Here is a 14,436-nt window from a genome sequence, read left to right as displayed (position 1 = left end):
CTCCCAAATTTTAGTGAGAAAACTTATTGTGGGTAGTAACATTTATCCCCTTTATTTAATCTAATTACTCTTCAACTAATATAGATCCCGCGCAATGCATGCGCGGTATATATGAACTTTTTATATTTTAGGGTGTTATTTAAATCGGCACCTCAATCCTCATTAATCACTCCATTGTATTTAAATATGAAACAAAAAAATTGAAATGGAAAACTAATCACAGAGATTTGAATAAAGTTATGAAATGCGTATTTTTATGAAAATACATTTTTTTTACCATAAAACTACGGATTTCATTTTACAAATTTTCTCCAATATTTTTGATGAATGTTTTTTTGGCACTAACCTAGATAAGTAAATGTCAAGTTATTCTCTAAAGTAATAATTATTGTATTATGAAAAATTTAACAACTTATAATCCATAGTTTACGTTACATAATTACTTATATTTATAGTATTTTTACTCTCATCAATCCCGGTTAATAGTTTACACTTACTTTATTCTCCTTCATAAAATATAGCAAGTGTAAACAATAATTGAGAGAACTAAATATTTATTTACTATATTTCGAATAATTCCCATATATTTTATTAAATGTACTTATGTACACGATTATAAATTATTCTAGCATCTTCTTTTTCCCACTTGGATAATTAATTACAAAATGAAAAATTCGAAACAGAGAACATGGTCTAAACAATTTATCATGTTCATACAACTACAAGATCGATAAAGAAAATATACTCATAAGAATGCACTAAATGTGTACAAAATCACAAAATGGTGATTAATGTGATTTAATTGCCTATTAAGAAAATTACTTATTTGGAAATGTATCAATTCATGATAATAAAATAAATGCTCTACGTAAGTTGTAGATTATAAATACACCATTTCTTAAGTCCAAAAGATCATCAACCAAAACAATAATACACAAATTAATTCAAACAATTAACACACAATTACAAAAATGAAGGCTCCTTCTTCAATCATCTTACTTTCCTTTGTCCTTGTAATCTTCCTTTCATGTGTCTCAAGCATTGACGCAATTGTTGGTGGATGGAAACCCGTTAAGAGCGTCACCGATCCTCACCTAGTCGACGTTGCTCGATTTGCGGTGCTAGAAAACAATAAGAAGACCGGCAAGTCATTGGAATTGGTGAAGATCAACAAGGGTGAATATCAAGTGATTAATGGATTTCAATATCGTCTTATCGTTGACGCGAAAGCCAAGGGTAAAACAAAATCTTATCAAGCAACTGTAGTTGAATCAGGGAAAAAGTTGGAGTTGATAAGCTTTATTGCTCTGCTACGTAATTAGTTTAATTTTGAGGATGAGTTTCATAGTATGCCATATTGTTATCTTATCTGTGTTTTGATGCAGAAAGTTTTGGGTTTGCTCAAATAATAATCTTATTCCAAAATTATTCACTTTCGTGTTTAATGTTTTTACAGTAGATTGATTTGATTTTAGTAAAAGATTATTTCATTAACAATGATAAGTCGTAATTCTATAAAAGACGATAAAACCAACCGTAATACAACTTGATAGAAATCAAATAAAGTAATTTTTTTTTTAAAACAATGACTTTTTGAACATCTTCAACAATGCCAAATTTTGTTTTGTTTAATTAGAGACATAAGCATGATAAAGTTGGGCTTAGTTCGCCATTTGACTTGGGGTTATTTTTGGAAGTTGGGCCATATAATTCGATTCTTTCGAGTGGCTTATTTTGGCCCATATCAAACAATGGAGACTAGACAGAATTTTTAGCTCTTTGTTTATCATTTGAAAGTAATGAAACCCGACTCTCAAGTTAATTAGAGGAAGATATACAATAATACAAAGTATTTTATCAATTAAGGTAAAATGAGTTTATTAGTCATCTTCTCACGAAATAATATTGCAAATCTTTCTTGAAATAATGTATTAACTAGTATTGGTGCCCGGCTTTGCCCGGGCTACCTCTACTTACCATTAATTTTTTTTTTTCATTAAATAAAATTACTTAAAGTTGCATAATTCATAAATTTACCATTAATATATTTTTTATAACATATCACAAAATTACGATGAAATAAATTTTGAGACAGATTCACTACTCCCGCTATTAATATTTTACTCTTATTAATGAAACAATAGTAATAACATTTCACTATTTGCCCGTAATCATTGTTACTTTCACTACTCCCGCCGTAATTATTGTTACTGTCACTACTGCCGCATTAATATTGATAATTTCACTACTCCCGCCGTAATTATTGTTACTTTCACTATTGCTGCATTAATATTGATTATTTCACTACTTCCGTTGGTGTTTCTACTAATCTCACTAATCTCGTTGATAATATTGTTACTTTTACTGTTCAAATGAGTGATTACTATTCATATAACTATATCCGATGTTATTACAATTCTTTTCTTTACTGACGAAATTACTTTTACTACTTAGGCATGCAATTTTAAGAGGATTATATATTTATATAAATATATTACATATATACATTAAATCAAATCGAAAGAATTATTGCAATCAATACTATATATTAAATCCAGAAACCAAAGGACTTCCATGTAATTAAACCATAAATTTATCATTAATATATTTTTTTATGACATATCCTTAAATTACGATGAAATAAATTTTGAAACAAATTCACTACTCCCGCTATTAATATTTTATTCTTATTAATGAAACAATAGTAATAACATTTCACTACTTGGCCGTAATCATTGTTACTTTCACTACTCCCGCCGTAATTATTGTTACTGTCACTACTGCCGCATTAATATTGATAATTTCACTACTCCCGTCATAATTATTGTTACTTTCACTATTGCCGCATTACTATTGATTATTTCACTACTCCCGTTATTATTTAATACTATATTAATATATAGTATTGATTGATTGATTGATTGATTGATTCGTATCCTTACGCGTACACATTAGAAAAACCGATTAATATTTGTTATATTTTCTCACTAATATGTTATAGTAGTTCATACGGGTCAAAATATAATATGATATTTTCCACCAATAAAAAATATCATATGATATTAAGTTATACGATATCATTGTGTTGATTTATAGAAATAGAATACAATAATATTGTAGCATATCTTAGGCTATTTTATCTCATAAACTGATTCTAAGCCATAAATACACCAATTCTCAACTCCAAAAGATCGATCATAACTTCAAAACCTATTATACAATTTAAAAAAAAAACAAAGACAAAAAAAATGCACGGTTCCTCAGCCGTTGTCTTGGTTTCTCTAGTTCTTGTGTTCATCCTTGCCGGTGTCCCAAACATAGACGCTCGTTACGCCGTCATTGACGGTCAATCTGGTGGATGGGAACCCGTAAAGAACGTCACCGACCCCAAAATTGTTGAGATTGCTCGATTTGCGGTGTCTGAATACGACCGTAAGTTTGGCAGGTCATTTAAGCTGGTGAAGGTGGTCAAGGGTGAAATACAGCAAGTTCAAAATGACGTTAAGTATCATCTTTTTATTGTCGTCGAAGCTGAGGGTAATACTTACGATTATGGAACGTTTGTCCAAGTAATTAAGTCATCTAAGATGCTTATTAGCTTTTTTCCTGGTGGTGGTAACTAGTCATGTTATTCAATGATTGTAGCCAATCATCATTTCATTAATAAAAGGATATACGACGTTAGAAATCAAAGTTTGTTGACAATTGTTACAATAAAACAAAACAACAATCGTTAGTATAACAAGACTACACTACGGAGTATTATTTATTATTCTTTGCGTGTTGGTCGTCTGTAGCCATCATCTAGACTCTTAAATAAATGATTTTTTTTGTGTTATTCGGGATGACTGTTCTCCTCACACCTAAAAGCAATTCACCAAATCAAATATTGTAAATTCTTAGGTGTAAAGAGTACCTTCCTTCTAAAGGACACAAGAATTTTTCAATAAATGAATACTGAATTATTAAGTATTGATTTTTCAATATTACAACTATACGAGTGTATACGTGACAATTATTTTTAAAAGAACCTGAATTATTTGTGTAAGAAAATCACCCAAATTTATATTAATAGGGCATATATGGAAATAATATTTGGGTAAGAAAATCGCCCAAATTTATTAATAAGGCATATATGGAACACAATAAATTTCTTTTGAAGATTTCAATTACATTCCTAAAGTAATATGGAGTTTTTAATGTTGTGCACTTGTGACCCACTTATATTACTATTTACTAGTATATCAACTAGTTTAGTGGGTGATCTTATGAGAGGTAATACTCATTCATAAATCATAACCCGAATTTAAATTCCGTCAATATTATAATCATGCACCTTTTTTTTTGGGGTGACTTGCTTATCCTACGCTATAAATTAAAGACACCACTTCTCAACTCCAAAATATCGATCGATTATCAACTATTGTACACTTGCACGGTACAAAGATATGAAAATGCAGGGTTCCTCAACTATCGTCTTAGTTTCTCTACTTCTTGTGTTCATCCTTGCCTGTGTCTCAAACACAGACGCTCGTGTGTCTAAGGTCGCAACTAATGATCTATCTGGTGGATGGGCACCAATAAAGGACGTCACTGAACCCAAAATCGTCGAGGTTGCTCAATTTGCAGTGTCCGAATACGACCATACGATGAGCAAGTCGTTTAAACTGGTGAAGGTCGTAAAGGGTGAAATTCAATATCAAGATGGCGTCAAGTATCATCTTTATATCGTCGTCCAAGCTGAGGGTAATAATTACGATTATGTAGTGTTCGTCCAAGATGATGACTCTTCTAGGACTCTCATTAGCTTTTTCCCTGGTAGTGCTAACTAATCATGTAACTCTATTTTCTTAGTGAAAGATTATCCGATTAATAAAAGGATATACGAATTTTGTACTCGAAATAATAAAAATAAAAGGATATACGACATTTCGATAATAAAATATTAAACTTGATTATTATTAAAATGGATTTTCTATCATGTGAATCAATGTTTTGTTATCCATCACAAAAGCGTTTTCATCCATCGCAAATTTTGGTTGGGAACGACTTTTACACCGTCCTAAATGTTCCGTCACTAGTGACCTTTTTTTAAAGTGTTTAACTCAACTATTAGGGGGATTGTTCTAACTTTACAAGGGGTTCGAGTTTTAGGATTGAAAAGAAAAAATTACGGAGTATTAATTATCTAGACTCATACCGTTCAAGTTAAATAGATACTCTATTTTAATACAAACATTTCTCATTGAGCATATGGAGGTAAATGTCTTTCGAAGATTTCAATTACATTCCTAAAAAATTGTACTCCGTATTATGCAAGGTCATTTTGATATTTACTCACCGAACTCATTTAATCACTGAAAAATAAAGTTGTATATGTAAGAATTATGAGACTGTTATACGTCGTACATGATCATATTTTAAAATAAATTATGCAATGCTCTAATTTATTTCACCAACTTATATAATGAAACCAATTTCAATTAATCGGGGTCATTAGAAAAATCAATAATACTTGTATCGTTTGGTTGATGTAGTACGCCATTAACGAGTACTCCACAAAGGGAACTCTTTTTTGAAGTAATGCTCTAAATGAAGCTAATTAGCGATTTAGCTAGGGCTCGTTTTTTACTATTTCCCCCCAATGGATAACTGGGAGCTCCGTTAAAGTTCGTCAATACAACGAATACGTCCAAGAATACAAAATATAATGTAAAATGTATGTGGAGATCTTCTTGGTCCTTTGGATATACCAATGTAGAAATAGAAGATTAACTTTTCTGATTTGATTCGGCACATCATTTTCCATCCTAGAATAATTTGTTCCTAAATATATATATCGATCCTATGTTTTACGATACAATTCTATACAAGAAATATCAAATTACGTACATCGAATAATATATTTGTCTTAAGGGAGATAAAAGAGAAACAAATAAATCAGATTTGTTGATAATATGTTTCTGTATTATCCTATCTATTTCACGTATATAAATAGACTGTCTCATAACATTAAAATATCATCAAGTTTCAATTAATTTACGTAAGTGCATAATAATTAGAAAATCCAAAATAATAACATGTCAAAAAACATTGTTTCTCTAGTTCTAGTACTTGTTTTTGCAGGTGTCTTGGCAATCAATGCTCGATCATTGAAGAGCAACGACAATGGCGATCAATGGAATGCTATAACAAACATCAATGATCCTCATGTGAAGGAAATAGCTCAATTCGCAGTGTCGGAATATAACAAGAAACAAACGACGAGGTATGAGTTGGTGAAAATCTTCCAGGGTGATACTCAAAATGTAGGTGGTACACGTTATAGGCTAATCATTTCTGTAACGGCAAATGGTGGTAATGCTGCAACTTACTTAACCGAGGTGCTCGAAAACGGGTCGACTAAGCAGCTCTTGAAGTTTTTCCCTCTTCCTTGAAGCCACTTAAGCATGGTTTAAAAACTTCACAATATACTACACATTTTTCATTTCTAGTTATTCTATCACATCACTTTGATTCAGTGTTATGTGTCATATTGAGAATGTATCATGTACGTCGTACGAGCTATCTACATTATTCAATATGAATATGAATTATATACAATATTGAAATTCATATTATAAAATGATTTGTGTTACTCGTATTAGACAAATTTAAATTACATAATGACAACATTATACTCTCTCTTATTCGCTATAATGTTCCCTCTTTCCCGAAACGAATTATTCAAGTAATGTTCATCTTTCCTTTTTTGGTAACTTTTACTCTTATTTTATTCATCTATCACTCCTATCACCAAACCCACACAACTTTTTTACTCCTATTTTATTACTTTTCTTAATGTTTTGGCCCCACAACTCCTAATAATTCATCCATCTCTTCTAACACCAACTCCACCAATGTCCTTTATTCATTTTTAGTAGTATTCCTTAAATATTGTGCCAAAGACAAAGGGGAACATTATAACGAATTGGAGGGAGTATATATGAGGGACTATTACTAGGTGCTGGGCTAGCTATGGACTCATCAAGTGGCCAAATGACCAAATTGGTAAAAAAAGTAGGGGTTAACTGATAAATTGGTAAAAAAACTTAGCAAAGTAACATATTGGTAAAAAAATTGATGGCATGCGACAAATTGGTAAAAAAACATTTTTGAGGACAATTTGACTGAAACTTGGTAAAATAAACATTTCGGAGGACAATTTGACGAAAAATAAAACATTATTTAGACTAACTTATTATCGGATTGTTCCTACCATATAAACCGTCTTACAAAACTTTCAAGTGGGTCCATCTAATATTTCTTATTCTAATTCCTCCGTAAATTCCATTTCGCTAAATACTTAGGTTGATTTATGACCTCATTTTGACATTTCTTTTTTGAAAAAAAAAATCTCTTTTGAATCAGATCAAATTTAGAGTTAACTTTCGGGTTATGTTCGCCTTTCCAAAGTCTAATATTTTGTTTGGCTAGACAAAGAGGAAAGACATGGCGGATGGCAAGGAGGAATAGAAAAAATTTTAATTTGCAGGTGTAAATGTCGGGTTCTCCTCCAAATACCTTTTAGTTTAAACTTGACACAAAACTTTAAAACTTGTTATGTAATGTCATAAAATCGTCTAATCTTTATTTAACAAAATCGGGTAAAATGGTTGAATCACGGGTTTATTACGTTTTATGGAGTATATCTTTGTAATAGTAAGTAACCTGCGATTTAACAACTATAGAGTAATAAAAATTCAATCTAACATTTAGTGATTTTGTACCAAGTTTGGAAAAGAAACAACGAACATATGTCCATTATACTCATAGTAAACATTTTCAGTTCAACCCCATTTATGCAATTATCTTGTCTTCCAACTAAAAAAAAAAAAAAAAACTTCATTTCACCATAATTATATTGTAGTTTTTCAAGGGTTAAAAATTTCATGTTTTTCAACATAAAGAAAAAAGAAAAAAAATACTCCCTCTCAGTCACTATAATATTTCCACTTTCTCGAAACGGATTATTTAACTAATGTTCCCATTTCCTTTTTTGGTAACTTTTACTCTTATTTTTTTCATTCCTCTCTCATATCACCAAACCCCATACAACTCTTTTACTCCTATTTTATTACTTTTCTTTATGTTTTGGCCCACAATTCTTTATTTAACTACTAATAATTCATCCCTCTCTCCTATCATCAACCCCACACAACTCTTTTACTCATATTTTAATACTTTTCCTTAAGTATTGTGCTCATATCAAATGAGAACAATATAGTGACTGGGAGGGAGTAATAATTATTTTTCATCGTGTTTTTGGCGAATAAACGCAAATATTTTGACAAACAATGATAAAAGTTTTTACATAAAAATATTTGATAGAAAATGTTTACTAGTGGTTTAGGGCTCGTTTCAAACTATTTCCCCAATGGACAACTGGAGCTCCATTAAAGATACGACGAATACGTCCAAGAATACAAGATACAATGTAAAACCATGTAAAATGCATATACCAATGTAGTAATAGAAGATTAATTTTTCTGATTCGATTCCGTTACATCATTTTCATTCCATCCTAGAATAATTGTTCCTAAATATATATATATCGGTCCTTTGTTTTACGATACAATTCTATATAAGAAATATCAAATTACTCGTACAAAGAATATAATTGTCTTGGGGGAGATAAAAGAGAAACAAATAAATGAGCGAGATTTGTTGATAATTTGTTTCTGTATTATCCTATCTATTTCACGTATATAATAGACCGCCTCATATAACATTAAAACATCATCAAGTTTCAATTAATTTACGTAAGTGCATAAAAAGTAGTGAAATCACACACACACAAAATCCAAAATAACATTATGTCAAAAAACATTGTTTCTCTAGTTCTTGTACTTGTTTTTGCAGGTGTTTTGACAATCAATGCTCGATCATTGAATAGCAACGACAATGGCGATCAATGGACTGCTATAACAAACATCAACAATCCTCATGTGAAGGAAATAGCTCAATTCGCAGTGTCGGAATATAACAAGAAACAAACGACAAGGTATGCGTTGGTGAAAATCATCCAGGGTGATACTCAAAATGTAGGTGGTACACATTATAGGCTAATCATTTCTGTAACGGCAAATGGTGGTAATGCTGCAACTTACTTAACCGAAGTGCTCGAAAACGGGTCGACTAAGCAGCTCTTGGAGTTTTTCCCTCTTCCTTGAGGCCTCTTAAGCATGGTTTTAAAAACTTCACAATACACACACATTTTTCATTTCTAGTTATTCTATCACATTACCTCGATTCAGTGTCATGCATCGTATTGAGAATGAATCATGTATGTCGCACGAGCTATCTACATTATTCCACCTGAATAATATACAATATTGAAATTCCTATTATAAAATGATTTGTTTTACTCGTATTTAGACAAATTTAAATTACATAATGACAACATTATATATATGAGAGACTATTATTAGGTGATGCGCTAGCTATGGTCTTAGCAAGTAGGGATGTCATTGGGGCGGGACGGTGGTGGATATAGGTTCCCCCGTACCCGTACCCACCAAGAAAAACTTGTACCCATCCCCGCCCCACCACCCGTGGCGGGTACGATTTTCCTAAACCATCCCCGCCCCAACGGGTGTAAATATAAAACCGTACCCGACCCGCTTACCCATTAACCCGCTACACCATAACTTTATTCGATAAATTTTTTCACAAAAGTTGATTTACTCACTATTAATTTCCATTTTTTTTGAATTTATCTTTATAATTTTAGTTTTTCACCAAACAAGTTAGTAAAAAACTTTATAAAAATAGCTATTATTAACATTATATCTTAATTATAACTAAATAAGATTTAAAAAATTGTCATAATCATATTAATTTTTTTAATGATTGGCGGGTAGGCGGGTATGAGGTGGGTAAGATGCAAACTCCATCCCCGCCCCATTACCCATGGCGGGTACAGTTTTCATACCCGCACCCTTCCTACCACCCGCCAAAGCTCTAACCATCCCCGCCCCAACTGGGGCGGGTGCGGGGCGGTACCCACTTGTACCCGCCCCGATGACATCCCTATTAGCAAGTCATCACCACGTAAAATATAATGCATCATTCGCTAATGATTATTGTTTCATGGAATGTGAAGCTTTTAACCGATTATTGTTACGAGATGATTATTAAAATTCTTCTAATGAAGATATTTTTATTACGATCGATTAAATGATTAGTAATTACTACTTAGTATACTAGAGCACGTAAATGTGAATTGAGAGACGGTGACAAAAATACAAGTTATTTTCATCACAAAGCGAGACAGCGGAAGAAGAGGAACACTATTCAGGGAATTGAAAATCCTAATGGTGTTTGGTGTACCGAGGAGTCTGATATTGCCCGAGTTATTGAGAATTATTTTTCGGAGCTCTTTTCGACTTGCAATCCAGCTAATTTTGCGGATGTTATCGAGACTATTCCCATGGTGATTACGGCTGAGATGAACGAAAGCTTGGATGGACCATTAATGGATGATGAAATTAAAGCGGCATTGTTTTGTATGCATCCAAATAAAGCCCCGGGACCGGATGGAATGCACGCCCTATTTTACCAAAGGTACTGGAATGTTGTTGGCCGTGATTTATGCGATTTTGTGCGAAAATGGTGGAGCGGTGAAGGAGATATTGAAACTGTGAATAATACTAATGTAGTATTAATTCCAAAGTGTATTTCACCAAGAAAAATCACGGAGTACCGTCCCATCAGCCTTTGTAATGTGATTTACAAGCTCGTGTCTAAAGTTCTCGCAAATCGATTGAAGCCACATTTGAATAACTTCATTACGGAGAATCAGAGTGCTTTCACGCCGGACGACTAATAAGCGATAACGCTCTTGTTGCGTTTGAAATTTTCCATACTATGAAGCGAAGTGGAGAGGGGAGACATGGGAATATTGCTCTCAAGCTTGACATGAGCAAGGCATACGATAGAGTGGAGTGGAATTTCCTTGAGGCCGTTATGAAGCGAATGGGTTTTTCGACAATCTGGATTAATAGGGTCATGAGTTGTGTGACGACGGTGGCGCACTCTTTCCTTATAAATGGGAAAGCCTCGGGTTTTGTGAAGCCAAGTAGGGGACTCCGTCAAGGGGACCCTATATCCCCCTATCTTTTTCTCATATGCGCGGATGCGTTTTCTCATCTTATTATTGATGCGGTGAATAAGGGAAGACTCCATGGTGCTACTGTTTGTCGCGGAGCACCGCGTATCTCACATTTATTTTTCGCTGACGATAGTATTCTTTTTGCTAGAGCAAATTTATCGGAATGCTCAACAATAGCTGATGTGATCAGTAAATATGAAGGAGCATCGGGACAGAAGATTAATTATTCCAAGTCGGATGTTGTCTTTAGCAAAAAAGTTTCTAGTACTGTCAGGAACATGTTGAGTGAGAAGCTCGGGGTTCGAGAGGTCGAGAAGCATGAGAAATACTTGGGCCTTCCTACGATAATTGGGAAGTCTAAGCGGGCTATCTTTGCTGTGATCAAAGAGAGGATATGGAAGAAATTGCAAGGGTGGAAGGAGAAGCTTTTATCTCAACCGGGAAAGGAAGTTCTTATCAAGGCCGTCGCCCAAGCTATTCCTACCTATATGATGAGCATCTTTGCCTTACCGGAGACGCTGATCAGTGATTTACATGCTATGATGGCTAAATTTTGGTGGGGCTCAACTGAGGAGAAGCGTCGGATACATTGGTGGCGATGGGAAAGGTTGTGTCAGCCGAAAGCTTTAGGTGGAATGGGTTTTCGCGACCTCCGAGTTTTTAACCAAGCGCTTCTAGCAAAGCAAATTTGGAGGCTATACTCATATCCGGAGTCACTGGTTAGTCGGGTTTTGAAGGCGAGATACCACAAGCACACGTCTGTCCTTGATGCGTACCGAGGGTATAATCCTAGCTTCTCCTGGCGAAGCTTATGGGGCTCGAAGGCTATGCTGCTTGAAGGGCTAGGATGGAGGATTGGGAATGGTCATAACGTGAATGTATGGAATGACAATTGGGTTCCTAATGGGCGAGCCGTGACTGTACCAGTCCCGAACTTGGAAGCGGATCCTGCTATGACTGTTGATAAATTCATTGATGCCGAGGTAGGGGAATGGAGGGTCGACGAGTTGCGAGCATGGCTGATAGAAGATGATGTGCAGAAAGTTATGAGTATTCCTATTAGTCGAAACATGCCAGAAGATCAATTATATTGGTGGCCATCTCGCAAGGGTGACTATTCGGTAAAGACGGGGTATTGGCTTGGAATGGGCTCTTCGACATCTAACCATAACATCACGGTTGATGGAGTGGGTGACGAGATTTGGAAGATCATTTGGAATTTAAAGGTACCCCCCAAACTTATTCACTTTATGTGGCGTGCTTGTACGGGCATTCTCGCGGTCAAGGAGAATCTATTCAGTAGACATTCTTTGCGACAATAATACCTGTGACTTCTGTGACAATGCGAATGAAACGGTGCTACATGCCCTGTTTCAATGCTCGTGGGCCAGGGATATTTGGACAGCGAGTGGAATGATGGAAGTGTTGGATAGTCTATCGACCACCTGTTTTGTGAGATGGTTTTTGGAGGCGTTGAGGAGCATTGAGAAGGTGGAAAGAGGGCGGTTCCTTGCAATTTTATGGGCAATCTGGTCAATCAGAAACGCGAGAATTTTTGAGGAGGAGCGACCCAATCCCGATGTTATTACTCTGGGGCTTGTGCGCATGGTCTCGGATTATCAAAGTTGCCTGGATGTGAGCGAGATGTGTGAGAGTAGGAGGCATGGTGATGCTCTTGGAGACAGTGGCTGGAAACGACCGGTGTCGGGGGTGATTAAAATCAACTCTGATGCAGCCGTGTTAAATGATGATGAGATCGGGCTTGGTGTGGTGGGGAGGGATTCGGAAGGAATGGTGGTCTTTATCGCGAGTAGGAGATGCTATGCTCGTTGGACGGTTGAGGTAGCGGAGGCCAAGGCGATGCTTTTTGGATTGGAGGTGGCGAGACGTCTGAATGTGACGTGTATTTCGTTGGAGTCCGACGCCCTCAATGTGGTACAAGCGGTTCGAAATAGTTCGTTTGATAGAAATAGCTTTGGTTTGTGCATTAGAGACATTTGTAGTTTTTCTTTGTTGTTTGATTTGCGTGAAACACTTCATGTGAAACGTGGAGGGAATACAGTGGCTCACCTTGTTGCGCGGTTATGTGCTAACGCGAATGAGGAGCTTTGTACTGAAACTGATTTTCCGTCCTCCGTCCTTACAATGGCGGAGTTGGATTTAATATAAAGAAATCACGTTTCCCTTGCAAAAAAAAGTAGTGGTGTAACAAGATACATAGTACGGAGTATTAAATTTTAAATATGAAACATAAATATATTCACAAATCATTTTCCCAAGTAAAAATAGAAGGTTATATTTTTTATTCGATTCCCTTAATCATTTCCTATTTTGACTAATACGTTGTATCTGTTTCACCTATATAATAGACCGTCTCATAATCACTACAAGATCATCAAGTTTCAATTAATTTGCATAATTAGTGAAATCACACGTACAAAAATGCAAAATAATATGTCAAAAAACATTGTTTCTCTAGTTCTTGTATTTCTTTTTGCAACTATCTCAATAATCAATGCTCGATCATTGAAGAGCAGCGACAATGGTGGTGCATGGAATGCTATAACGAACATCAACGATCCTCATGTGAAGGAAATCGCTGAATTCGCGGTGTCGGAATATAACAAGCAACAAACGGCGAGGTTTGAGTTGGTGAATATCTTTGAAGGTGACATTCAAAATAATGAAGGTGGTAAAAAGTATAGGCTAATCATTTATGTGAAGGCAAATGGTGGTAATGCTGAAACTTACTACACTGAAGTGCTAGAAAATAAGTCAACTAAACAGCTCTTGAAATTTTTCCCTGGAAGAGTAGGCCTCTTAAGTTAATATGGAATACTATATTTTACTACACCTTCCGATTTAACAGAGTCTTTACGTTTTATTTAAAATATTTCTCACAAATGAATAAAAGTGTATGTAATGAATCTGTTAATTTGGAATGAGTATATCGCATTTTTCATTTCTAGTTTATTCTACTTTTGTATGCGGATCATATTGAGGATCTTTCATGCATGAGTTATGTTGGAATAATGGCTCAAAAAGTCCTTTGCCTTACCTTGAAAAAACTAGCTAAGATTTTTTCTCTTATCCCACATTGGAAAAATGAAACAAGTTTGTTGGGTTTATAATGTTCTTCTCTACCTTCTTGTTTGAACTTGTGATTAGACCTTTTGTGGAGGTTGACAAGTTCGGGCTGGGCCACACGCGCGCGCGCGCGCCTCGCCTCGCCACGCCGGGCTCGGGCTCGGGCTCGGGGCTCGGGGTAGAGGGTAGAGCACCTG

The 14,436-nt window shown here is 34.9% G+C and overlaps 3 protein-coding genes across 3 annotated transcripts; all 3 read left to right on the top strand.

The window, feature by feature from the left end:
* The first annotated feature begins 971 nt into the window (after nt 1-971).
* On the top strand, nt 972-1,322 carry LOC141597471 (cysteine proteinase inhibitor 5-like). Its single transcript, XM_074417936.1, has one exon. It carries the CDS (start codon nt 972-974, stop codon nt 1,320-1,322), a length of 351 nt encoding a protein of 116 aa, XP_074274037.1.
* Nucleotides 1,323-12,568: 11,246 nt separating this feature from the next.
* LOC141597469 (uncharacterized) lies at nt 12,569-13,321 on the top strand. Its single transcript, XM_074417935.1, has one exon. It carries the CDS (start codon nt 12,569-12,571, stop codon nt 13,319-13,321), a length of 753 nt encoding a protein of 250 aa, XP_074274036.1.
* A 273-nt stretch (nt 13,322-13,594) lies between these two features.
* LOC141597468 (cysteine proteinase inhibitor 4-like) lies at nt 13,595-13,981 on the top strand. The gene has a single exon (XM_074417934.1). It carries the CDS (start codon nt 13,595-13,597, stop codon nt 13,979-13,981), a length of 387 nt encoding a protein of 128 aa, XP_074274035.1.
* The last annotated feature ends 455 nt before the right edge of the window (nt 13,982-14,436 follow it).

This window comes from Silene latifolia, chromosome 8, assembly GCF_048544455.1.
Source record: "Silene latifolia isolate original U9 population chromosome 8, ASM4854445v1, whole genome shotgun sequence".
NCBI lineage: Eukaryota > Viridiplantae > Streptophyta > Magnoliopsida > Caryophyllales > Caryophyllaceae > Silene > Silene latifolia.
The sequence above is the reverse complement of the archived record's forward strand: the minus strand, read 5'-3'. Positions and strand labels throughout refer to the sequence as shown.